Source organism: Dipteris shenzhenensis, chromosome 7 (genome assembly GCF_047967505.1).
Source record: "Dipteris shenzhenensis isolate YYH24624 ecotype China chromosome 7, Dip_SZ_1.0, whole genome shotgun sequence".
Classification (NCBI taxonomy): domain Eukaryota; kingdom Viridiplantae; phylum Streptophyta; class Polypodiopsida; order Gleicheniales; family Dipteridaceae; genus Dipteris; species Dipteris shenzhenensis.
In genome coordinates, this window is record NC_141602.1 from 31,494,504 (window position 1) to 31,521,099 (window position 26,596).

At 43.3% G+C, this 26,596-nt stretch overlaps 1 protein-coding gene and 1 long non-coding RNA gene across 4 annotated transcripts; one reads left to right on the plus strand and one right to left on the minus strand.

Annotated features, from left to right (window-relative positions):
* The first annotated feature begins 2,828 nt into the window (after positions 1-2,828).
* Positions 2,829-20,907, plus strand: LOC147900224 (protein STICHEL-like 4). Of its 3 annotated transcripts, none has more exons than XM_087376798.1 (8): positions 2,829-3,867; positions 3,958-6,247; positions 9,178-9,397; positions 18,033-18,635; positions 19,377-20,121; positions 20,294-20,357; positions 20,511-20,600; positions 20,787-20,907. In XM_087376798.1, exons 2-7 carry the CDS (start codon positions 4,010-4,012, stop codon positions 20,589-20,591), a joined length of 3,951 nt encoding a protein of 1,316 aa, XP_087232924.1. In that variant the 5' UTR covers positions 2,829-3,867; positions 3,958-4,009; the 3' UTR covers positions 20,592-20,600; positions 20,787-20,907. The 3 variants fall into 3 exon arrangements, with proteins under 3 accessions (XP_087232924.1, XP_087232925.1, XP_087232923.1); XM_087376799.1 differs by lacking the exon at positions 20,787-20,907 and having other exon boundaries at positions 19,377-19,711; positions 19,958-20,121; positions 20,511-20,748; XM_087376797.1 differs by lacking the exon at positions 20,787-20,907 and having other exon boundaries at positions 20,511-20,748.
* Positions 19,239-20,880, minus strand: LOC147900225 (uncharacterized). The gene is made up of 5 exons (XR_015541296.1): positions 20,788-20,880; positions 20,474-20,566; positions 19,874-20,096; positions 19,644-19,745; positions 19,239-19,408 (listed from the first exon to the last, which is right to left on the minus strand). It is a non-coding gene; the product is annotated as an uncharacterized LOC147900225 (long non-coding RNA).
* Positions 20,908-26,596: the final 5,689 nt, after the last annotated feature.

Here is a 26,596-nt window from a genome sequence, read left to right on the forward strand (position 1 = left end):
AGATGTGTGCTTGATATGATTGAACAATTCACATTTAATGGTCACAATGCAAAAGCATCTTGCTTTAATGTGTGTGGGTATGCTATTGAAGTTTGAGTAAATGTTTATCGTAAATTTCAATATCCAATCTACCATAAACAAAATGAAAAGTATAACCGTATAAAGGGAGTGGGTGAGTAATAAAGAACAATTTCACTAAAATAGTCCCTTTACACATCGAAATGAACGTAGAGACTTTAAAGCTGGATGATGTTTAATCATAAATTTCAATATCCAATGTGCCACAAAATAAATGAGAATGAAAACGTAATGAAGGGAGTGAGTGAACAATGCAAAAAATGGGACCTTTTCAATAAAATAACAAGACTTTAAAGCATTCAAATGCAGGTATTGACACATTGCAAAGAGTGCTTCGAATAAAGGAAAAGCGATAGTAAGATTGAGATGGGGGAATCTACGAATTGAATGAAAATTTCGAAAGTTATGCTTCATGCACTAGCAAGGGTGACTTGGAAAAGTCTAAATAGCTTAAACTAATGTGAAGTTGGAAAAATACACATTTGGCACTAATCCGACCTTTTCATGAATGTTTAGGTGAGCACCTTTATCTTCCCTAGTTGTAATGGAAAAGTTTTGAGTATTTCTAATCTGACATGGGTACTTTTGGTGATTGCTTTATATGTTGCAATGCACGCCTCTACTTTTTTTTATTATGTGCCTAGCTAGCTTCTCTTTTCTCTTCGGGGGAAAAGGGAAAAGAGCAAGGCTTCGAGTGCCACATGTGCCCTTGTTTATGAAGCGCTTTGTTACGTCCTGATACTAAAAAACCGGATTACTTGGGAAGCTATTTGGAGAGGAAAGAAATGCTTCTCTCTCTCTTCAAAGGAAAAGAGAAAAGGGAAAAGGGCAGGGATTCGAGCACCACGTGTGCCCTTGTTTATGAAGTGCTTTGTTGTGTCATAATACTGAAAAAACTGAGATTACTTGGGAAGCTATTTGGAGAGGAAAGAAATGCTTTTCTATCTTAAGAAGAAAGGGGAAAAGGCAAAAAAGTAATGTAAACGCACTTGTGTATGAAGCGTTTGGTGATGTCCTAAGACTATATGGATTACTTTTAGGGAGGAAAGAGATGCAACCCAAAAGAAGGCTCTCAAAACAAAACGAAAACAACCCAAACGCACAAGTGACAAGTGTCAATTAGAGGGTTGGTTAGCGGTGTGATTAGAGAGGAATGGGCACAGCTTTAGATGGAAAAAGCGTTAACAAAATGAAAGGGAGCGAGGCAAAAAGTGGGGGGGATGATGGAACTTTCGTGTGGGGAACGAGGGGGAAGAGGAAACGGGATTTGGGGGGGTGCCCGAGGCCATTTACGCAAATGGGCCTTTTACGGCAGCACGGCTAAGACGTGACTGTCTCTGTATTGTGTGTAAACACGATACAGCAGGACAAACACGACTAAACAAATAAAGCCTTCCTGAGAACCCCGGACGGTGGATCAACTGTCTTATGTTGATGATGCCTCGCCTGACGTGTCGTCCTTCTCACGCGGGCCTCCTTCCCCTGGCAGAAAGTGCTCCCCCGCCCCTTGCTTTTCCTACGTGGACTCCTTGCTTTCCGCCACGTTTTCCTCGCGAGTAGCTCCCCTCCACGTAGCCTGCCACCTGGCGCACCTACAACGGCTTTCATTTGTGTGTGAGTTCCCAGAATGCCCTTTTACGAGGCGCCCGCACTCAACACAACACAGCTAGCGCTGACGCGGACGACCAGATCCCCTCTGCACGTGGACGTATCCTAAGAGAAACGAGTGGGGTCCACGTACTCTCCCGCGCCACGTCATCCCGATTTGCAGTCCTACTTGGATGCCCTGTGCACGTGGACGTATCCTAAGAACCAATATCGGTCCACGTACCTCAACAACTCTTCGTCAAATTTCCAATCTAAGAAATCCACGTCATCACCGCTAACTTAGCGGCCCATCAGAATTCCAGCCTGCCAAACTAGGGAATCCACGTCATCACCGCTAGCTTTAGCGGCGAATGACGCTTCCGTGCGCGTCCCGCGTGCCGTGTCGACTGGACATTCCTGCAGCCCGCGGATTGGTAGCTAAAAGCTCTAGGAGACTCGGGATCACACTTTCCCGGTGCCCCAAGCGTCGAACTCCACAGGGTCCGGGATCCGCAAAGTCGAACGGCGTGAATTCCGGCGCACGAGGCTCGCTATCCCAGGGCAAAAGGCCCGAGCTGTGTGTGGCCGTTTTCAGACGGTTTCTGACATAAATGTCGAGGCTTCCGTGTTGGATGCCAATTTAGGAATCCAAAGGTATAGTACTATAGGCTAGTCACAGTCCCAGAGATTGGAATAATATGGATGAAGAAGAAGAAGAAGGAGAAAGAGGAGATTTGGCCTACAGACAACTTGTCCAATTGCCATTTCTTACGTTAAAATAAAATTGGGGGGGGGCGGGGCGATTGCTCCTGGCAGCAGCGGGGATAAGTAAATGAATTTTAAATGCCAGCCTTGATTGTGGCAGGTGTCGTAGATTCTGTGTCTAGATTGCTCCTGGCGCTTGTTCATCCAAAAGTCGCGAAACCCACAACACAGTTTTCAAATCATTTGCCCGAAATCATAATGAAGATGGCAACTTGGCAAGCCGTTGCGATGTGGGCACTGCGCAGTTATAATAGCAGAAGCATCCAGGGGTCGTAAAAGCCCTCGGCAGATTCGGCATCATAGTACGTTACGAGGAAAGCCGAGTACTGTAGAATGGACGGAGATGGATTCCTGAACGTAAGGTTTCCACAATTGGGTCTTGCCTAGCTTTGTGACGCAAATTTTGCTCCGCAAAAGGTGGCTAAAACGAAGGAAGAGCCATCTCATATGCCTTTATGCACCTCTCTCAGCTGCGCTTCAATCCCGTCCTCTCTCTCACTGGCTGCGCTTTTCCTGATTCTTGCACGTCCCGCCCACGATTGGCCTCGTTTCTCCTTTTGTCTCCTTGCCTCTCTCTCATCGTCAGCTCCTTACTTGAAAATTCTGGGTGCGCAAGTGTTTGGACTGTCGCCGACAGGAAAGGGATGTCACTCAAAGGTCGCTGGGTGGCCCGACAGTTCGGATTGTTCAATGCTTCCCAATCCCCGCTCCAATGATATTTTTTGAGAGTTCCTCAGAGCATGCTATACTACTGCCGTTCTCATTTGATGCAAGCTTACTTCTTCCTCTCATTGAAGGCCATCCAAACATCTGCCGTTATCTCAATGATCCCTGATTGGCGAGTGTAGACATGTGCTGCAACGCAATGCATCGGTTGCCAGTCTGACGTTTGGTTACGTGAAAGACAACTTGGTTTTAACCGTATAGATGAAAGCGTTATGGCTTTGCGAAACACTTTGATCAAAGGGAGACTTCTTACTTATATGAAAGATTGGTTACTACCGCAGCACGCATCTTGCTTTGCTAGAGAAGTGAAGACGAGCGAATTCTTTTGAGTGCTTTTCCCAAGTCGTGCGAGATATCCACTTTCGTCTGCTGACTGTAATAAAAAAGCATGCGGTGCGTTGCAGAACCTTCTGAAGGTGAAGCTGCACGTCGAAAGACCTGCAGGATTGTAGTTGCGTGTACATCAATCTGCACCTAGGTGAATATAGGTGCCTGATATAGGTACTGGAAGAGATGCCGTTGCCTTATCGCAGAGTTGCAAAGGCAAAGCTTTTGATCCATAAATAATACAGGCACAAGTTGTACTCGGTGGAAGATTTCAGTTGTTGTACAATCTCTGTTTGTAGCTGCAGCAGACATATGTTTAAGTTTCACTTACAATACAAGAAGAATAGATGTGCATTTCAACTGGGTTATCATTTCGCAGACCAGGTGCGTATGGGTCTGGAATCAAATAAAGCGTGTGTGTGGGATTGTTGTCAATTGCGCCACACTCAGTTTCATCCTTGTGTATGCTTTCAGCTTCGGATCAGGTTTCTACATTTGGAGGGGTCGATCCTTTTCAAGTTAACCAATGCAGCACTATGGCACTGTATTTATCTCCTTTGCCTACATCTGCTACATGTCAATCTCCTTTGTTGTCTTGTCAGATCTTGTTACTGTTCACCTAGTATTTCACATTGCTGCCTCCACAAATGCCGTTTATCTTGTTTCTATGGTCATGATAAGGAAAACTGGAAAGGCTCCTCAGTTTCGGAACAGAAGGGAGAGCATTGCTCAGGCTCACTTGAGAAAGCACGTTCATTTGACTAATTGCATACATTTGAAGCATCACCTCCATAAGCAGAAGACTAAAATGAGGGTCGAATTTGGACGTCCTCGTGAGTTTTATATAATTAAGGAGCTATCTGCTCTCCAGAAAAGTCCTTCTTTAAGAGATCCCTCCACCAGCCCTCCACAGAAGTCTCCTTGTGTATTGAGGAAGTCTAACACAGAAACTGGGAAGGTTGAGCCTACATTTCTAGTTGGAAAGAATGAATCTAAAGCTTTAAAAGTGACGTCAAAAGCAGGCATCCTTACCAGAAATGCAGCCAGACAGAGCAAAAGTAATGCTAGTGCAGATCAGAAGGGAGGTGTTCTGCGTAAAAGGGAAATCAGGCGTGGAGGTAACAAGAAAAAGAAGATGATTGGTAGGAACAACTACCCCTTGAGGGAGGGGTCTCGCTACAATATGCGGGATCATGCAATCCAAAACAAGTTAAGAGACCTGGATACACAGATTGCATCGACAGTAAAAGGGGATGCTTTGTACACCAATGACAAAGTAGCAGGGCCATCAAAAAAGCTACATGCATCCAGGACGGAGGGTCCTGAGAGCCAGAGAAGGCGCAGTCAGGAGCTGTCTGGCAGTCATAGGAAACCAAGAGAGGAGGCCATCCATAGCAAAGATGAGGGGGCCGGAGGGGAAGCTCTTGACAGCAAGGGAAATATGGCACCCTTTGGTTCAGACTCCACGTATAAATCAAGCAGAAAAATTGGTGCACATAAGAAGAGGAAGAAACAGAGGAATAGAACATCTGACCTGAAAGCATCTCACATCCACACAAATAAAATGGAAGAACTTCTATACACTACTGGTCAAAATTGGAAACCACCCCTAGCAACTGTGGACAGAGTAGGTGTGATTGCATCTGGCGGGAATGACGAGCTTGGAATCTCAGATCTCCCACACAACAGATGTGGGATTCCTTGGAATTGGTCCAGAATTCATAGCAGAGGAAGGAATATTTTGGACATGGCAGGTAAGAGTATCTCATGTGGAGCTTCAGGTCCTAATACTGGCAAAAAATCCCGAGGATGTGGAAGTATTTCTGGAGATGCCACACTTGCTGCAAAGTCAGAATTCTCTGACACTTCCTTCAACACAGATTCAGAAAGTCTTCCCTTGCTTGATCCCAGCCCCTCAATGAACAATGCTAGTAAATGGGAAAGGGGCTTAGCAGAAGAACATGGGCAACATGAAATAAAATCTTCTGGGATATATTCTTTAGACAGAGAGAGAGAGTTTTCAAAGGGAATAATATTAGCATGCAGTGAGGATAGGCATCGTAGCTTAAGTCAGAAACATATGCCAAAATCTTTTGCTGACCTTGCAGGACAGCATCTGGTTACCCAAGTTCTCTCTAATGCGTTATCAAGAGGGAGAGTTGCACCTATGTACATTTTTTATGGTCCTCAAGGAACAGGGAAAACATCATGTGCAAAAATATTCGCAGCAGCTTTGAACTGCCTTTCTTCAGGGGAACAGAGGCCGTGTGGTTCTTGCAGCGAATGTTTAGTGCACAGCTTTGGGAAGACTTCGAACATTAAGGAGATTCACGCCGGAGGGAATGTTGGAGCAAGAGACATCAAGGCACTAATGCATGGTATTTTATTGCCATCCTCCTCTCACTATAAGGTGTACATTCTTGATGAATGCCATGCTCTCTCACATCAGGCTTGGAATGCTTTCCTGAAAGTCATGGAAGAAGTTCCCAAAAATGTTGTGTTCATCCTTACTACAAGCAGCTTAGGACAGCTGCCTCACACAGTTGTTTCAAGGTGTCAGAAGTTCGTTTTTTCCAAGATCAAAGAAAACGAGGTCATAAACAGATTAGAAACTATTGCAGAACACGAGGGTCTGGATGCCGATGCAGAGGCTTTAAAACTCGTTGCATCGGCATGTGATGGATCACTTCGGGATGCTGAAATGATGCTGGATCAACTAAGTCTTCTGGGGCAGAAAATTACATCTTCTGTGGTTCAGGATATGGTGAGTCTTCTAAGCTAACTTTTCACTGGTTGTCATTATGCTGCTTTGTTAGATTCTTTAACTGGTTGGCATTATGATGCTTTGTTAGATTCTTTCATTTTGTAGCCTGCTGTTATCAGAATTTATTCTTCTTTCCAATCGTTGAGTTTTTATAGATAGCAAGAAAAGTTAGATTGGGTAGTCAGCTAGTCTACTACGTTGCAGGGCAGATAAATGCCACGCTAGACTTTCTAGGAGGCTTAACTGGGAGACCTGTGAGGGATCATGAATGTGACTTAGTTCTAGATGGGTGGCTAAACCTATAGTGGTATCAGAGCCTGCTTTAGGCGGCTGTTGCATGGCCAACACATGGCGGCAGCTGCTTCCGGACATGACTTGTGTGTGCTGCAGGAGGTGTTGTGATTCACAGTGGCATTAAGTGCAACTTTACTAGGGGGCAGCGGCTGTTGCACCAGGAGATGGCTGTCTGCGATTGGTTGGCGAGGACTTTAGGGGCGACTTTGGTTTGTTGACCCCTGTTCGGTTTGTCTCATGTTACCTTGGTTGTTGTGCTGGCTTTTGATTTGGTCAGTGCGTGTCATTGGTGCTTTGGTGTTCGTCCACAGGGGGCTGTTGGAGCTGGTGCCCTTCACCCCTCGTGTATGCGGTATTGGTCCAAATGGCCGCACGCTTTTGACACCCGTAAGCACGTTTGCTTTGGGGACACCCTTGACTATATAGAACCTTGAAGACCCTCCAGAGATCTCCCTCCCGAGATTTTTTGCGAGTCTATAGAGGTAGGGTGGCTAGGAGACAGGGGATTGGAACCCCCGCACTCAACACTCCTTATGACACTAGGCAGCATTCAACGATATCCTTGGACGTAGGGTGGCTAGAAGGTGGGGGATCAGCTTGCGATCAATATTACTCTCTAAGGATATCGTTCTATTAGTTAACTTTGAATGGAATACTAAAAAGTGGAAGAGTACATAGAGCTTAGGAAGGTCCTACATAGCTTGAGAAAAGTGAATGCATCGTGAATGGCTTGATAGGTTACTGTCACATGCACCAGGGTCAAGCCCAGGTGGCAGTGACAACTGGCTCCCTTGTCAGCCAATCGCAGCTCCCTAAGCAGATTTGGCACGATTTGGGCCTCAAAAGGGCATAAAAAGTGGGCTGGGGGAGGCGCCTTTTATAGGCAGCCTCAACCCCCTCCTTGTCGGCCCGTAGGGCTGGGCAAACAGCCCGACCAGCCCAGCCAACCAGCCGACGGGTGGGTCGGCCAAGAACTAATTTTCAAGGTGCAATCAACCTTCCATGCACTTGTGCAGTCAAATGATGGCACAAGTGGCACATCGATCACTATTATGCAACTCGAGAGATACCACAATACATGGGCTCTTGTTCGAGATTGATTACTTAGGGCCTAATAAGTCGATCAACCGCTATGCAAACCTTTTCACGAAAGTGGTAATACAATTACAAGGATGCAATAAGAAAAGACAGCATGTTCTTGCAGCCTATTTAGTGGTATGACTGGTGGACTTCGTTGCCGAGTCCTAGTACTTCTTTTTGAGAGATGATGGGTGTTTCATTTGTCCAAGGCATGTCCACCTTCTGGAAAGAGATGGAAGCATAAGCTTAGAGTCAAAGATCCATTGAAAGGCCAAACGGAGTGGCTCAAGAAATACAAAAGGTGGAAGGAGAATTCAGGCCATATTCTCTTGAACATCTTTACCATGCTTGAACCCAGAAGATGCTCCTTGCGTAATTGATCACTCATAACTTTATATATAGCACAATTATAATGTGACTTTATTTTATTCAAAATCACAACCTAACATTCCCATCAACGTTTCCCGGCACGATTTGCTACGTTTTGATTATGTTAGCACATTGTCTACTTATGTTTTCAAATTTTGTAGTGCAACCTTGTGAATGATACTATATATTTTATGGTGGTCAATATTTTAAGGATTAGATCTTTTGAGGAAACACATCTTGGGTCTTGTGTCTAAGTTGGGTTAGTTGCTTTTTTGTATTCTCAAGATTGCATTTGCTTTCAACCATGGCCTTACTCTAAACTTAAGCTTTGTGATAACGATTCAAGGATGAAGTTTCAGCTTAACAGATTGGCTAGGGTTGAATAGGTTTTAACGATTGTATTGAATTGGCTACACTCTGTGGTGCTATGCATGTTTGAATTGAATAATGTGTTTACATATTAAACGTAATATATAGGTGCCTTTCAGCTGTTTCTAATTTTCCTGCTCAGGACATGGGTTAGCATGTGATTCATAGTATGCATGGCATAATCCTTGGTTTGTAGCTTTGTGATGGACTCTCAAAAGTGAAAGTCGCAAACGTTTGTCTATGTAATATGTTTATTATGCGAATTGTAAGGATTGCATTAGTGTCTTTCCTCTCGATTGCCAACTGTTGTCACAGAAGAATGTATGTTCACCACCAAAGATGATACAAGAGTCTAGATGATGTTTTATATCTGAATATTGAACGTCTGAATGCTTAGGATAGACAAATCTTTACGAGATTTGGATGTACTGCAAGTGCCAATGCACGACTCGACTATCATAGAATGTAATCCACTGGCTAAGCTCGCCATTTGAAAATTATTGATGCAAATACCACATTGATATTGTCCACGGTTTTGGTGCTAAGGTCAACACCTAAGAGTTATATGAACAGTTCATGTGGTATCTATGGCATGTGTTGCATAATAGTAACCCAAGCTAGGATGTAGGATCTATTTTTTGCAAAGTGAATAGAAAATACAAATGGAAGCTGGAAGATGAAAGATGCAAGCATGTGCAGCTTAGAAGAAACAAGTTGTGCACTTTTGTTTATTAGATACAACTATGGTGTATGTTCTATTTCACCTTTTCCAGTTCTACTATAGAGAAATTTTAACTGATCAGCATGCGATCTTGCAGATGGGGCTTATTTCCAACGACAAACTGGTAGAATTATTGGATTTTGCCTTGTCTGCTGATACTGTAAATACTGTCCGAAGCTTGAGGGAGCTAGTTGAGTCTGGAGTTGAGCCAATCAATCTCATGTCACAATTGGCTTCCTTGATTACAAGTATACTTGGAGGTGGCTATCAAGCCCCCAAAGAGAGACTGAAGAGGAAATTCTTCCAGAAAAAGGAGTGTAAGTATTTTTATGTTTTCTTTTAACTTTTCATTGAAACGTCAGTAAATAGTTAATACGGACATATAAATTCCTTAAATCATTAATTTTCTTCATATATGCATTGTCATACGAACACCTATTCCTTTTAAACATATCCATTGTATGGAATCCCTTGTGCCCGTGGATTCATTTAGGTTGTTTCAAGTAGGATTGGAAGTATGGATATGTGTTTCAGGATCTATATCTATCTAGTGTTGGGAGCAAGCATTATACCTTAACATCTCTTGTTAAAAAGTGTAATAGTGGAGCAAATGTGAATAATTTCCTGTGAGCTTATCAGCTGTGCACCAACCTTAGTTCTGATTATGTGTATTCTTCTGATAAGATTTAATTAATTAAGAACAGTCTCACACACAGTGGGCAGGGCTCTCTTTAGATGTGGATACAGTTGCCTAGTACACCCATTAATTTCAACCGTGTAGTGGGTACAATTGCACCATCACTTTCAACGATGTACTGGGTACAGTTCCTCGTATCCCATTACTTTCAACCCTTTAGCTACTAGGACACTTTCACAAAAATAAAGAGATCTAGACATGACATCACAAACAATCTAAGGCAGAGTACACATAAGCGAGTCATGTTGTGTTTTTAGAGGATGAGTTTGGGAATGTTCCTGGATTCATCTAGGTATATGCTTCTACCGTATTAGCAGACATGCAAATTTCACCTTGTGAAGTTTCGTCCAAGTTGCAGCCTGCTGGTATTGTGATAATTCTTTCTATCTTAAATGGTGTGTTGCCCTATCAGCTAGATTTAGATGCTCGTTTGGGAGAGACTAGACTTCACAAGCAGTTGTAGCTTGAATGAAGAGATTTTGAACTACTTTTTTATTAGCCTTCTCCTTTAGTGCTAGCCTTTGTCATGGCTGAGTCTGCCCTTCGCCTCTGGAGTGCCAACAGAAGCTCAGTACGAAGACTTTGTATAAAAGGATGCTCAAGCATGTGTGGATGTGTGGATTTGTATGTGTGAGAGCATACTTTTATACTATGGTCAACACCCACTGTTGGGCGCTCATATGTTAGTGGGGATGTCATAGTAGCTAGTCCCTACTATGCGTGATGGAGTTTAAGGTTTTCAATCTTATGAGAGACTATCATGAGATTGAAAATGCACTATGTTGTGTTTTTTAGAGGACGAGTTTGGGAATGTTCCTGGATTCATCTAGGTATAAGCGAGTCATTTACTTAAACGATATTAGATGAATAAAGCTCTTTGACTTTCTCCTCAGTTCTGCCCTCGTGGCCCCTCTGCATGAGCCATCTCTGCCCTCCTTTTCCCCCATGCTGCTCTCCTGCAAGTCCTCCCCTCTCACACTGGGCTTGTGCCTAGCTCTCTTTGCAGCTTCACTTTATCCCCCCCCCTCCCAGATGAGGATTTATGACCCTCATCCCCTTTAGTTCAGCTTGGAAACCCTTTGTTGGGGAGGGATTTGACTGCCAAAAGGGGGAGGTGGTTAGCTTACCAAGAAAATGATTGTCTCTGATTTTGAGTTTTCCCCCCGCTTCACATGGATGGGAATAGGGAGACCAGTCCAGCTTTGACTCCCTCTCCTGTTTGAGCTCATATTGGAAACCATTCGGGTGAGGGCTCTGCTAGAAGAGGGAGCTGGCTGGCTTACCAGGAAAGCCCTTGTATCCAAGTTTTAAGGATAGGGATAGTAGGCAACCAGTCCCCAACTCTGACTCCCTTCTTGTCGATGAGTCCGATGACGACATTGGGCACGATTCAGGATGGACACAAGTTACAAAAATGAATAAGGGGAAGTACACAAACAAGAATGCATGTTGCGAGGCCAAACACAGGCCTATAAGGCAAACCAAATCAGGGCAAGGAAATATTGGAGTCTTTGGGTCCTACAAGCCTACACCTTGAGGCCTCTCCCATGGACATGTCCTCATCTCCAACTCAAAAGCCCCAGCCCCTCCTTCCAACCTACAGTCCAGCTCTGATTCCCTTCTTGTCGATGAGTCTGATGATGAGTTTGGGCACGATTTAGGATGGACACAAGTTACAAAAATGAATTAAGGGGAAGTACACAAACAGGAATGGATGTTGCAAGGCCAAACACAAGCCTATAAGGCAAACCAATTCAGGGCAAGGAAATATTGGAGTCTTTGGGTCCTACAAGCCTACACCTTGAGGCCTCTCCCATGGACATGTCCTCCTCATCTCCATCATCTTCAACTCAAAAGCCCTAGCCCCTCCTTCCAGCCAATGCACCTAACTCTGCCCTTCTCCTTTTGCTATTTTGTGCCTAGTCCACTGTTTATAGATCGTCTTGCCCTAGTGGTCCGATCTCCCCCTCCTTATCCCCCTCCTATTTTTTATCCTCAAACGGTTCGTCCACATTTATTTGCTCCCTTGCTGTACAGTCTTAAACCCACCCCATCCTATTGCTTCCCTTCTCATGGCTTCCTCACCTTTTCCTCCCCTGGTTTCCTTATTCTTTTCCACCTCTTGATCCTTCTCTAGGATCCCTTCTTGCTCTCTGTGCTTCATTAGCTTGGGACTCTTGACCTGCGAGTCCAATTCTTTCTCCTAATGTTTGTTCGCCTTTAAGTAGTGAGCCAACCTAGATTCTTAGGCAGTGGAGTTCTCGGCTTCAGTTTTGGAATTATGACACTTCTACTAGCTTAGCCTCGCCCTCTGGAGGTCACTCGGCAAGGATTCCAAGAGCAAGAGCAAGCATTTAGACACATCGTGGCCTCCATAGGTATTGCCATCACAAACCTTGAGGAATATTCTTACACATGCATACTTATTTTAATATTGTTGTGAAGCAAAGCACAGGGCATCTTTTACAACCACGATCGAATGTATCTAGCTACAGAGACGACTCGTAGATCTAGTTGTTGGTCTGACATCTCTCACCACTATCTACTTTGATAGGCAGAGTGCTTTAGCCATTGTGCAAAATCCAGTGTTTCATGCACGTCCTAAGCACATTGAGGCTCATTATCACTATGTAAGAGAGACTATCAACAAGGAATATTCACTTATCTTATGTTTTGACACAAGGCAATTTGGCAAATATTTTCACCAAGGCGCTTCCTCCACCTAAGTTTGAGGCTTTTTGGCAAGCTTTACACTTGATTCCATTTGTTATGTGATTCTCCCATTCCTATACTTCCATAGGTTGCTATATCCTTTCGGATGAACATTGGCAACCATGGCATTAGTTCCAGGTATTTCTAAAGATGTTCCTTGAATACTTCACCCATACCATGGAGAGTGGTTTGTTAGTTTAGCCCTTGGTATGGCCTTGTAGACTAGTGCGAGTTAGTGTTCAAGTACTATTAGTTAATATTAATAAAAGTCAACTGTTAGACCATAAAGTTGCCCCATGAGTTGACCAAGGTAAGGTTTAGGGCTAGCCTTATGAAGCCTATACTTTCACTGCTACTTCACTTTTGTAGCAATACACTTCAGTTCTTGCTTGCTTGCTTCTCATTTCTGCTCCCTCCTTCCATACAACCCTACTCATCAAACTAAGTCACACACATCCTACTTGCATCTAAGCAATCATAGGCTCTTAGCATTCACCCCTAATACATCAGTTTGCCCAACAATCTCCATGTAAAGACTCGGAACCATCTCCTCGCAAGACTCTGAAGCACCATGTGTGAGATTGACAACATAGCAGTGGCTGTTGGGAACCACAAAATTCCATAGTCTCTGCGCAAGAGAAGCATAAATAAAATTATAAGTACTATCATTATCAATAAAACATAACTAGAGTGACTATTAAATCAACCCACCATGCGGATCAAGTCATTGGTTCCAAACATATTTATTGAAACGGCAATGCTTATGACTAATACCAGAAGAAAGACATTAACTTCTAGCAATGTGAAGAGGATTACCATGCTAGACTCTACTAAGTGAAAGTTGCTTTGCCCTTACCACGGTTTAAAGGGCACGCATTTGACAAATGACCAGGCAAGTCCTTTTGCTTGAGCAGCAGCCTACATTTAAGAATCAATTCGCAAGAGGCCGTGAAGTTTGCATTATTGAATTGGCCTTTTAGATTTTGTATTTCGAGCTCAGCAATTCTTACATTTGGTTTTGTTCTTAGTTTTACTTGACATTGAAGGTTATTTGTGTGCCAAAGTACTATCATAGACCTTTGCAAAATGAATCGCCTTATCAAGCTCTCAAGTTTGTTTCTCCTATCATGTTTTGGTAGTCTTTTGAAGGATACTAACAAAGAAAAGGCAAAGAGTCTGTTGGCTAAACACTAGGAATTTAGCCGTTATCTTCGGTGAACTCTTGAAAAAGGAATCCAAGGGCTTCCCACCCTTATTAAGGATTTGCAACTTCCAAAAATTGTCGATTTCATCTAGCTCTAGAAGGAACTCTTTCATGAAAGCCTCACAGAATTCATCCCAAGATCTCGCCACACGATGAAAAGGCTTTCCTCAGAGATGCATCTCAATAAGAGTAGCTAGAATATTGTCAAGATAGTTGGTGATGGCAGAATTACCTCTCATCTACTAAGCCAAGAGTGCACATAATCACCCTGAATACACTTGGGAGAAAAGGAAGGCGTCGCATTGTGAAGACACTGCAACATGAGAACTTGTTGCGCGGATAAATTTTGCAGCACCTAAGCGCTGATATTGACAATTTGCACAATAGGTGTCTAGGAGCAACAAAGGGCTGAGCTCCCTGACTTGAATTTGGATTCATAATGATATTTTATGAATATTACTTAAAAGACACAATTTCGAAAGAATATATGTATGAATTCACAATCATAAACAGAGAAACTCCAAGATAGAGATAGTAATAGCTTTATGCATGAAGCCCAAAGAGAATTAGAAAGAAAAAATCATGAATCAGAAAGTAAAGTAATCCGATTCCATGTGTGTGCAACACAAAGAGAATAGACCAAGAGCTGGCAGAGTGGGCGAGCACATTGAGGAATGGGTGGTCAATAGTTTCAGAAGTTGATGAAGTGAGGGCAAAAGCAGTGTGCATGCATAGGTCGCATGTGTGGCTAATTACCACTGGCCCATGCATGCATAGCTTGGCTTGCAAGCCACGAGTCTAAGTTGCATTTGTGCGGATTCACAACAAGAACTTTGGGGACAAAGGTCAGCTATTACGAAAGAAGGACAAAGGTACTAGCACTAGTGGGTGTACTTGTGCATGCCTGCACATACATGCAGCCTTGCATGAACACATGCACACTAGCACTCCAACATGCACACTTGCATGCAACCACTACAACTCATATGCAACTGTAGATCTTACTTTATGATAGTTGTTCGTGCACAGAAGCACTTGATTGCCACTTAAGTAAAGGCATACTAGTGGCTTCTTGCAGTCTTGATTGTTTGTATGGTGCACAAGGCATGCACTCTAGAAAGCGAACGCATTCAGCCATTCCATGCCATGAAATCTGGACAAAGTCACCGTACCATCTTCTTCCGTTTGCCAGAACAGTCCAACATCTGGCCATAGCAATCTATATCTAGGCCTAACTGTCATAGCAATCCGTCTCTAGGCACTAAGACTAAACTCCAATTTCTATCAATACTTGCCCCATCTATCCTCTCAATTCTCATGTTGTTGACCCGAGCGAGGCTGCAGTTGGGTGGGGCCTAATCTACAGTCCCGAGGGCAAGCCCTCACTAGGTGTTGTTGAAAATGGGGAGAGGGTGAGAGACACTCATCACATGATTGGAGACAAGAGCTGAGGCACAATAGCTGATGTTGATAGATGGTTAAATCATAGCAAGTACATGGCCTCATTTATAGGCTGGGCAAGCCTTATCTTCCCACACTGACAACTCATAGATGAGGTCACACACAAGAGAATCTAGATCATATAATCTAGGGGAGGAATCACACCTACCACATGAGGTGGCACAAGTGGCCTCAAGACTTCTTCACACTCACACAACTGTAGGACACTCCTAGGACTCTAGGACCACACACACTAGGACTCCGATAGTTCCAACAAACCCCCCTTCGGAGCTAGGGTGAGAAACTATGACATCATCCAGACTGTGCATCCCAGGCAATCTCAGAGGCTAATAGCTGAGCATAATTCAGAGGTTGAACCAAGCACTCTCATGGCTTAGGTGTCAACGTGATCAAAGACTCAAATCTAAGCATGGATGCATGACCAACTCATAGGTCTAGGGAGTACACCAACATCCTGGAACTCGGCCAGGCCTGATAAAGGAAAGACATAACAACCCCCCTGTCTCCTAACTGGGTACATGGAAATAAGTGGAGCCTTTTATAGGACAAGGCACACAAAATGACAAATTATTTCATCATTTTAGGGGGACTACCCAAGGCAGAGTACCTAACACACACACGACTCTAGAAAGCCCACTCTTCATCTATCACCTCATGGAGGGATAGACCAGAAACAGCAACAGTGCAGGCTTGTTCCTTAGGTCCAGAAGGTGTAGCTTCATCGTCTTCGTCCTCGCTCTGCTCTGCAACCAGATTGGCATGTTCTTTGGCTTGTACCTTTGTCATCTTCTTGAAGCAACGATTCTCTGTATGGCCAAGCTTCTGACAGTAATTACATTTAAGAGGTTTTCCTTTCTTCTTGGGCTTATTCTTGAGAAAGAATGCTTTGTCAGGTTCAAAGGAAGATTCTGCTTTCTCTATAAGCCTACGGTCCTCATCAATGAGATGAGCTACCATATCCTTAAAGCTCATATTGTGGCTGACTCTTAGGACAGCAAGGATTTCACTGTACTTGGAAATGTCTTCAATACTTGAGAGAAGTACAACAACTTGATCATCATCTTCAACAATGGCTCGGATGGCAGATAATTGTTGAAGAATTGACCCAAGATTGCTCAAGTGTTCATTGAGGGTTTCAGTTTCCTTCATCTTGAGCTTGAAGAGTTTTTGTTTGAGAAAGACTTTGGAATTATTGATCTTATTTTCAAACAAATTGTCTAATTTTTCCCAAACGTCATTTGTAGTCTTATCAAAATCCACATGGTGGATAAGGTTGTCAGCTAAAGCTAGGCCAATGATAGCCATTGCTTTATCATTTTGGTTCTCCCACCAACTGATTCTAGCATCATCACTTTTGGGTTTTGGCTCCTTGCCATTGGTGATATTCCATATGCCTTCTCGCATAAGAAGAAGCCGCAGAGTTTCATCTGCCAAGTTGGGAAATTGCTCCCTGAGAATTTCTCGATGAACGAGGAGATTTTTATGCTATCCATTGGTGGGAAGGTCTTAGCTGTTATTACAGCCAGTGTCTAAATCCCTTACAATGTTTACTCAAAAAAAAAAAGGCACAAAGGAGACCTCAGACTATCAAGAAAGAATGCTGATTTCAGCCTTCAGAAGCATAACTTCAGGAATGGAATTGGAAGACATGGAGCTATACTAGATACATGCTCGACAGTAGCTTAAAAATAGAAAATTCACACTTCATAAATGCATCAGTAAATGTAATTCAGTCGTGTCTCCTTGCTGAGTATGAACAGCAGAACATAGGCAGCAGATCCTTGAAATTCAGAACTGCAATCTTCACTTGGTGTTTGTTTCCACTTGGGAAAGAGTAACCCGAATGGCTGTGGGAATCGAGGGAGGTGCAATGAGAGCCATTGTCTCCAGACCAATAGAACTGTGAGAAACAAGGGGCAGGGTGGAGGCACGCTCAGACACACGACGGGCAGGGGGGAAGCAGAGTGCTGGCAGGGAGTGGTCACTGAGGGAGCAAAATTGGGGGGGGGGGCAAGCAGAAACAGAGGGAGGGGAGCGTGCTAGCAGTAGGGAGCATGCTAGTTCCTTCATCCCCACAGCATGTTTTGTTTTGGACATTCATTGATCATAGATGCTATTTTTGGACAGCCAGCACATGTAACTTTGATGGGTGAGCAAGCAGAAACAGAGGGGGGGAGGGTGCTTGCAGGAGGGAGCAGCAGGGGGCACGTTAGTTCCTTCATCTCCACACCATGATTTGTTTTGGACATTCATTGATCATAGATGCTATTTTTGGACAGCCAGCACATGCAACTTTGAGGGCAATTTTTAATGAGAAGTGATGGCTGTAATGAAGGGGCAAATCATGCTAGGTTAGTAGGATTAGCACTAGGGAGAAAATTAGCTAGAGGGCTCTGATTAGGCAGATTTAAGGGACTGTAAAGAAAGCCCCACGTGCACTCATTTCCAGGTATGCATTGATTTGACTGTTCATCCTCAATCTACATCTCGCTCTTCCAGTCTCAACCTCTCTCTCTCCCCCCCCCCCCCCCCCTTCAGGTACTCCCTCTTTCCTTTTCCTTTCTATTTCCCCTCTTCCTTAAATTGGTATCAGAGCTTCCTTGGCTTTCACATCAGCTTGCCGACTCTCGGCAAGCATCTTTGCTGTATTACTGTACAAGCAGGAAATCAATGCAAGAAAAACACAGCGAGGCTAAGTTAGATGTCTTTCCGCTATCCTCTGGTGATCTAAGAATATGACCCTTACTACTTGGATAAGGCTTGGAAGTTTGCAATGGTCATCAAATAACTCACTACAAAACTCATGTGAAAGTAATTCCAAGCTTGCACATTTTTGCTGCACATTGAAAGATCTGAATTCTCTAATTTGTGACTGCAGTGGCAAAAGAAGACATGGAAAGATTACGGCAAGCATTGAAGACTCTTTCTGACACAGAAAAGCAACTGAGAGGTTCATCTGATAGGATGACCTGGTTAACTGCTGCACTTTTGCAGTTTGCTCCAGATCAATCTTATCTTATCCCAAGCTGTTCTGCTGATACAAGTGTAACTCAGAGCCCCAAAGGAGTACATGACTTGAGAAGTGACACACCAGACTTGAATTCTTCCTCTCAGAAGCAGTGTAAGCCTGGACAACAGTGTGTCAGGTACTCAGAAACTGAACCTGTCACTGCAAATGAAGGCACGGCCACCAAGATGTCAAATGTAATGTCTGTTTCAGGACCAAGACTGTGCCCTTTCACCTCTTCTCCGTCACCACAAAAAAACCAGAGGTCAATGGATTCAGGAGTCACGTCTGGAAATGGTCGCAGTACAGCAGTCTCATTAACCAAAGATGAAACAAATACTAGACAAACAAGTCTTGGAAACGATACTGAACTGGAGGAGGTGTGGCAAAGAGTTTTGGAAGCAGTCCATTCTACCAGCCTAAGAACATTTTTACAAACCAGTGGAAAACTGCTCTCTCTTTCACTTCGTAAAGGTGAGGATGGTTTGCTGTGGTGGTTTTTTAAAGCTATATTTTCTTACAAAAAGCATGGAAAATGAACTTGAGTCTTAAATGTGGACTTCGTTTTCAAAACTGAGCTGAAGTGAAAAGTGGGAAAATCTGGTCTTAATGCTTTGACATTTACTCACAGCAGCATTCGTTTTGGCCTTTTAGCTGAGATGGTCCCTGTCCAAAAGCTGCTTGGAATGAGAGCAAGCTACCAAAATGCTCATCTTGCATAATGTTTTATGGTGTTATAATAGTTTTATTGTTGCCTTGCTTTCTGTCAATATGTAGTTATTTGCTCAATTGTCATGCTTCTTTGTTTATGAACTTCGGTAGCCATTGTTCTTGAAATACATTAATTCTCAAGTGCAATCAATTTTGTATTGACTAAGAGATCTGGTCTGCTAACAATGCTGCTTCATTTAACACATTCCTTGCATTGAGGAAATGACGTTTTTTGAAGATGTTCAGAAAGAAACGTAGATTTATCACTTGTTCAGAACCCTGTGATCTGCTTTCTTTGTTACTCTGGTCGAAGTAGGCAGATAAGACTTTTGTCATGAAAAAAATATATTGGAAAATGTCTTTGCATTAGCTTGAACAGTAATACATAATTACTTCGTGGAATTCATCTGCCAAAGTCATGAAGGTGACATCATCTTTTCTTTTTCTAAACAAGAAGTCTTCTTCTGATCTTGTGCTCAAAGAGGTGTTTCGTTCAATCTCCAGGTTTTGCAATAGCTCTATTGGAATTCCGTCAGCTGGAACATGCAACAAGAGCTACACGATCAAGAGCAAGCATAGCACATGCATTTCAAGTGACACTTGGTTATCATGTAGAAATAAAGGTGCACATTGCATCAAAAGCAGAGGAACAGCCAACAAGACACACAATCTCTGGAGGACACCCAAGTAGCTCCAATAATAATATTTGGCAAACTGCATTGGTTTCTGGCAATAAAAAAACTCATTTAAACCACACAGATAAAGATGCACCTGCTGAGCATGAGCATAGAGGTATGAGACGGAGAGGCATGCATCAAGGAATACCTCAGCCTCACGAGGTATCTCATACGGTCCTTACGCAAACAATAAAACCTGAAAGTGTGAATAGAAAGATCCAAATAGTTGCACTTGAGACTGAGATTGCTGGCAGTCTGCCAACCAGCAGTAACAATTGTTTTTATGAAGAAAAGCTTGGTCATCCTGACTTTACAAGTTCTTACAAAATACACAAACATCTCGAGCATGAAGGCTCCAAATTGCATGGTACTGGACAGAGAAGAGTAAGCCTTGACTTTGTAATGCAGGAGGCTAAGGAAAGTGCTGAAGGATATAGCGAGGATTTGATATTTGATCGTGTAAATGAGAGAACAAAACAAAAGCATCTTAGACACAGAGACCCTGAGCTTGTATTTCCAGCTGCTCAGGAAGGACATTCAGCAATGGCTGCAGATATCGAAGAAGAAAATTTGTAAGTATAAAGACCTCAATTATGATGAAATATTAAAACTTCGATGAGACATTCAATATGAACACACGCTTTTTGGAAAGAGTATTCCCTTATATGTGTATAAGAAAAATTATCTTGGCATCATCAATAAGAACAGCTTCACATCCTTAACAATCTCACTATTCCATTGCAGGAAGTTGGAGTCCAGGTCAGGGGGGCTCTTGTGCTGGAAAGATACAGAACGAGGACATGAAAAGGTAAGTAAGGTTTTGATTGTGATATCTTGTGTGTTTTTATTGATACATATAAGTTTTAAAAAAGCAAAGCAAAAGGAAAGAAACAATCAAATGTTTCAATCCTGGAGAACACTCACCAAAGGTTGTTTTTGTAATGTGGCCATTCCTCATCAGATTAAGCAACTTCAGGAGAGTCCAAGACGGTCAGGATTTCTTCTGAGCCTCTGTCCCTGTGCAAAATTCAGCCGCTCTTGATTTCTTGATCTGACCAAACCACTGCTGCAATTAATTTTATTCCCAAACAAACAAGCGTTGGGAGTTTGTAACAAATCATAAACTGTCATATTATGTACATTCATCAAAGTATCACAGTTCAGACACTTTTGGTAATGACTCTAGATTATTTACATGTAAAAGAAGTAAACCTTAGTGATTTTTACATAGGATTCACCTGTCGTTTTCATATCCTGCCAAAAGCTTAGACTGGTGCAAAGTCCATAATTCCCCTCTTTTGCATAAACTGTGTTACACAAGTTGACTTGAACCTGTGCATGTACCATAAGCATTTGTGAGTCCTTCACTTGACCATGTCCCCATTGTTGTTCTCACACATACATTGGCACAACCTTGCTACATGCATACTCAATAAAGATAAAATTTGTATCCATGGTCGATAAAAAAGTACTCCCAAGTACGCAATAGCAGCCGTTTCTCTGCTGTCAAGTCGAGATGCCCCCTTTTTAATCTCCTTTCTAGGTGTCAGTATAAGTCCATGCTATGCTCGTTTTGGTACGTTCTCTCGTGCATCAGTACGTATTAAACAATATTGATGTTGTTTCAAAGCATATACCGAAGTGCAAGTGCTGGGGTCAACGCACAAGTTCAGAGCAGAAAGGAAAAGTTAAGACGTCCCTTAACTCAGCACGCACACAAAGAGGGCTGGCTAAGGCAACGATGCACATAACATTCGGCAAAATAGTCCGTAATAAATGAACTCAAGCAGAAGTGCTCGGCCAAGTAATGCACTGCAGAATCTGAGATGACGATGGTCTACTCGCATCAGCCTAGAGCTCTATCAATCATAACACGCCAATCCAGAAAGCTAGAGTCGATCTAGCAATGTTGGGTCACATGTGGCTTCATAGCAGAGCATAGCGTCGGATAGAAGGTTGGAAGCAGTCTTAGGACTACAGAAAGAAGCCTCTGACTGTTTTCACCAAGTGGGTTATGGTAAAACTACGTTCCCTGCTGTTGTATTGCATTCTTGTCTCCATAGAATTACGTAACTTCAGAGGCAACGTGCATAGGAACCACCAGCATTTTAGATGTGTGGAGCTTGCAGCTTTCTCAAATCTTAGGCTGTTTAGAGCACCTCCCCACGCCAGCCAGTGGGGGCGGGGAGCCTCACTAGCAGTAGCAGCATGTTTTTGCAGCCCCATGGTTGCCAAATGCTGAAGGATGGACTTTTTCCCGCTAGCTGGGTGCTTGGATTTCTCCAATTCCAACCCAGCATTTCGCTGCTGGCTGGACTGGTTCAACATATAGAAATAAGCATGATTGCTGAAACTGCCGATGACGGAAGGTGTAGTGCCTTCATTGGAGGAATGGTGGAGACCTGCAAAGCAGGTTCCACAGGTACAGCCAGGGGAATTCGTGTAGCAAGGTCAGCCAGCCGAAACAGGGTGAGCTTGATGAGTAGCCTCCTATGTGAGTGGCCTCCCCAGCCTTAGCTGCGACGCCGGGAGGCCATCTTACACGATCGGCAAGCAATGGGCGGCCACCTCGTTGCACACACCCCGCCCATGATCAAATACCTTTCCATTCTTTCATGGACTCCATGTCTTGCCCTTGGAAAGCCCTTCCGTCTGCAACCAAGCTTGACTCCCCCCCCCATGGACACCCTTCAAATCTGCCAATCGCTTGTGTGTTCCAAATTACAAAACCACTCCTGGGTGACTGCCCATGACTTTTTTGGGCACCCACACTCTTGGGACACCCTTTGGCCATAAACAATAGCGAGATCACTTCATTCTAAAATTTTAAATGGTCAACCAACCTTCATTGTTGAAACATATTTTGGAACCCCAAAGAGTTAAAACAAGAGTGCACAAGTGCGCATGGATAGTGGACATTGCCTCGTGGTAAAGCAAGAGCTGGATGCAAAAGAGAAAGCAAACAATATTTTAAAGAGAGTCGGGCTATCAAAATGCGATTTTTGTAAGATGAATGGCAATTTGAAATAGAACTTATGGAAATTCACAGGTAGTAATGAGTTCTTGTAGATTCAAGGGGCCAATAACTTGAGAATGAATCCTATAGAATGTACCACTAAAATACTTGCAACTCAATGGACTTGATGATTTTGAAATGCATACATGAGAGGGAGGGATGCGGGGTGGGAGAGGGGGGGGCACGGGCGCAGGAATGCATAGATGAGAATAACATTAATTGGAGAGCTAAAACAATGTGACCTTGTCCCACACTATATTTGTCATGGGAAATTGAGAAATAGTATAAATCATAAGCATCAGTTGAGCAAGTAGTTTACCATGCACCCTAGTCATCAAGAATACGAAACTAGCCAATTTCAAAGGTACCCTTCGACATGCATGGGTGTATTGAATAATACATCCAATCATTTATAAGTTAACATTAAGAAGAGTTAACTTAAGAAGAAAAGCAGACTACATGAGTTTGTAAAATGAGCTCTCGAGATCAATATTTCCTAATGTACAATGCAAGTTTTTGGTAGAAAGTCTTAGCTATAGGTATTCACTCTCTAATTACCAAGGTATAGGGCAAAGCACATGTGATGAGAAATGAGATATATAAGTTAAATAAGAAGGCGTATTGCACTATTGTTTAGTGTCATATGAGTAGTTGCCAATTTTCTCACCTAGTTTGTTGTCATAAAGTAGATACTAGCTTTGTGTTAAATTGCCCCAATCGTAGGTATTATATGGAACATCTAATCTCAAGGCTTCCCATTCCAATTTGTGTGACTGTCTACCAAGGCATATGAGAATTGGGAATAAGTAACAAAATTGACAAGTTAATGATGATTATAAAAATTTACATGTAGGCATTTTGTGAGGAATGAGATATAATTATAATTATATGAGAATTGGGAACATGTAACAAAATTGACAAGTTAATTATGATCATAAAAATTTACATGAATGCATTTTTTGAGAGGAAAAAAGTCAATAGGAATCTAATTCCAATTGCATCTAGCTTTATTTAGCCTTGGGTATTTAAAATTTCTCCAAACTCACTCTTTTATCATAATACCCCCTAATGGCTCTCACATAATTCCTCATCAGTTACATTCCCATCTACCTATTGCAAAGGACACTAATGTCAACAAATTCCATACATATTACTTGACCTAAGTGACATCAAATAGTTTCTTAGGTGATAGTCAATTTAAGCCAAGGTTAAAGGGTTCAAGTTTTTATCTTCCTTTGTCAATTGGGTTTTATTTTGGTGGTGATTTGTGCTAGGAGGGGATTTAAACTAGAGACAATTTTACCGACTCATAATGTCTTTCCACTAGGACACATGAGGTCAAAGGTTTCAATTTTTCATGCAAAAAGGCGAATTGAAGTCGAGATAACTTTTACGCACTCGTAATCACCATTAGGCTATATGGGCTACATGAGGCGTGAATAAATCATAGTAAAGCGGTTTGAAATTCTTCCCTCATAAGTAAGAGGGGAGGCGGCACCTTCTTTAAGGTGTCTCATTTTTCTACTCTTTTACCCCCTTGTCCTTTACCACCACTCAAGAACCCCTTCCCTATACATTTTTGAAATCTTTTGAATTGAGAGCGCATATTTGGAAGACTTGACACTATCGAGGAATGGGATCATTAATGAGAAGATTGGAACATCAATGAGAAGATTTGGCATAGAATAGATTGGCCCTCCAACTCCCATCCCTCAAATTTTGAAAACCATCTCAAAACGATGAGTATATTGACACTACATAGTATATAGTCAATGCTAGTAGAGCTTCTTAGTCATGAGTAAGTCAAATAGAGATTTTGTCACCCTCCTTCACCCATTTACAATTGTTGCCTGTAGATTCCTTTCCCATCAATCAAATGAGCCCATATGTCACCATCCATGTCCTTTTTGGCTACTTTTGCCATGTGTCATCAAAAGATGCTCAAGACTCTTAAAATATTGAGAAAGTCAAGAGTCTCCCCACATGGAGCCCATAGGGACCCTCTCTTTTCCATATGTCCACATCCTGCTTATTCCACATAGGAATTCTAGAAGGATTCCTCTTGACTCCACACTCCTCCACATGCCTTCCACATGCTTGGCATGTGGCCTCTCTTATATTATTGGAACACATGGACATGAACCCACCTCTTTATATGACTCACTCGTCTTGTTTTCTAAAAACCTTATAATATCTCATACACAAATAACTCTCACCCCATACCAAGGTATTTATCATTCATACACATGGTATTGTTGGAATGCGATCACTAATGATGAGGGGACCCTTAGGGTCATTGTGGAAGTATAACATATGGGAACACCATTTATAGTAGTGGATATAGCTTGGTGAAACATTGAACAAGGTACAATACTCTCTCTCTTATTGTACATAGGCATCTTGATTTTAAGGATTACATACACATGCTCTTTGAATAGGAATATAGACAGTTTGAGGCTGAGGAGGCAAGAGTCCGCCGTCCCTGACTATGAGGGTAGTTTCAGGCTAGATGGCCCATCTGTCTGCAACAACGAAGACACTTTCCTAGTAAACTGGAAATCTCCACTCTATGGCGAAGTGTACCCCCCTCGAGGGTCTCGAGGAGGATCAACTCTAGGAGGGACTCTGGGCTCTCAACCACTAATATGATCTTGGGGACCCCATTGTCTGCTACCACTGAAGCTATCGAATTTGGCTAGGACTCCAGCACCGTGCCAAATGCTCTACCAATGGAGGGAAGGATGGCTTTATGTTCCTTTGGAAGCTTCCACGAGCGTCATCAAGAATCTAGGAACATGGTGTGTTGCGTCCATGTCCTCCACTGTGAAGCCGTGGTACCAAGGGAAAAGGTACACCAGATGCAAGCCAAGGAGGATGGGGCTCTGCTCCACAAGTGTCAAGGCGGTAGCAAGAGAGCTCAGCTGGATGAAGAAGATGTCTCTTTCGTAGATGGTGACCTCCTGGATGTGGTCTCTTTCTAATGTCAAGCTCACCTAGATCTTGTCTCCTTATGGGAGTGAGGCCCACTATTCTTCCCACAACTGCCTTGTCCTGACGTGATTGGACTGCATGCTACACCTGTTGTTTGTCTGCTGGAGAAAGGATAACCTTGATGGTTGTGGGATTTGAAGGTGCTACCATTTAAGACCTAGAAAGGTGGTCAATAGACAAGGGTGAAGACTGCCCAAGCACTCGACACTCTAAAAGAAAGGCCTTTGACTAGCTGCAAGTCGAAGTTGAGACAAAAGAGCTATAATGAGCACCATAAACTAACTCCTCGTGGTCCACACTAGCTCCAAGCAACCACCACGTGTACCATAAGCCTCTAAGTGCTTCAACAACCTCGAACCGAGTGAGCATAGCCTTAACCCTTCGACTATAGTGGCTATCTACCAGCTCTTAGAGGGGCAAAGAAGTTGGTCGAAGGGGCTAACTGCCCCCTAGTATCCGAGCCCCGCGGGGGGCTATGTAGCTCCACAAAAACACCACCCACACTACTCATGGGTGGTCTCCATAGTAGCAAAATGACCAGCAGAGGCTGTAGAAAAGGGGGGCAGGACAGTGGGGAAATGGCACGGCAAGGAGGGGAGAAAGAAAACAAGGGGTGGGGGGAAAGATAAGCCAATGGGGGAGAAGAGGAAAGTGCACGAGGGGGAGGGAGGAGAGGCGAAGGGGGCAGAGGTGGGGAAGGGAGCGGGGGGGGGGGGGGGCAAATGGAGAAGGAGGGGAGGGTAACTGGAAGAGAAGCGGGGGAGGAGAAGGTGTGGGGGTGGGGGAGAAGGTGCAGGGGGGACATCAAGAGGAGCGAGGGGGTTTAAAAGAGGTGCGGGGGGCTGAATGGCACAACAAGAGGAGAAGGTACGGGGAGGCGGACGAGGAGTGGCGAGGCGAGATGGAAGGGAGGGAGGGGAGGCTATGGCGATGAGGAGCAACTTTGGGAGTAGGGAGCAGTAGCACCTCCAACACTCTTTGATTCCTCAGCTCTTGGCAGGGTAGTTGGCATCACTCCCTCGAGGAGATAGATTAGGTCT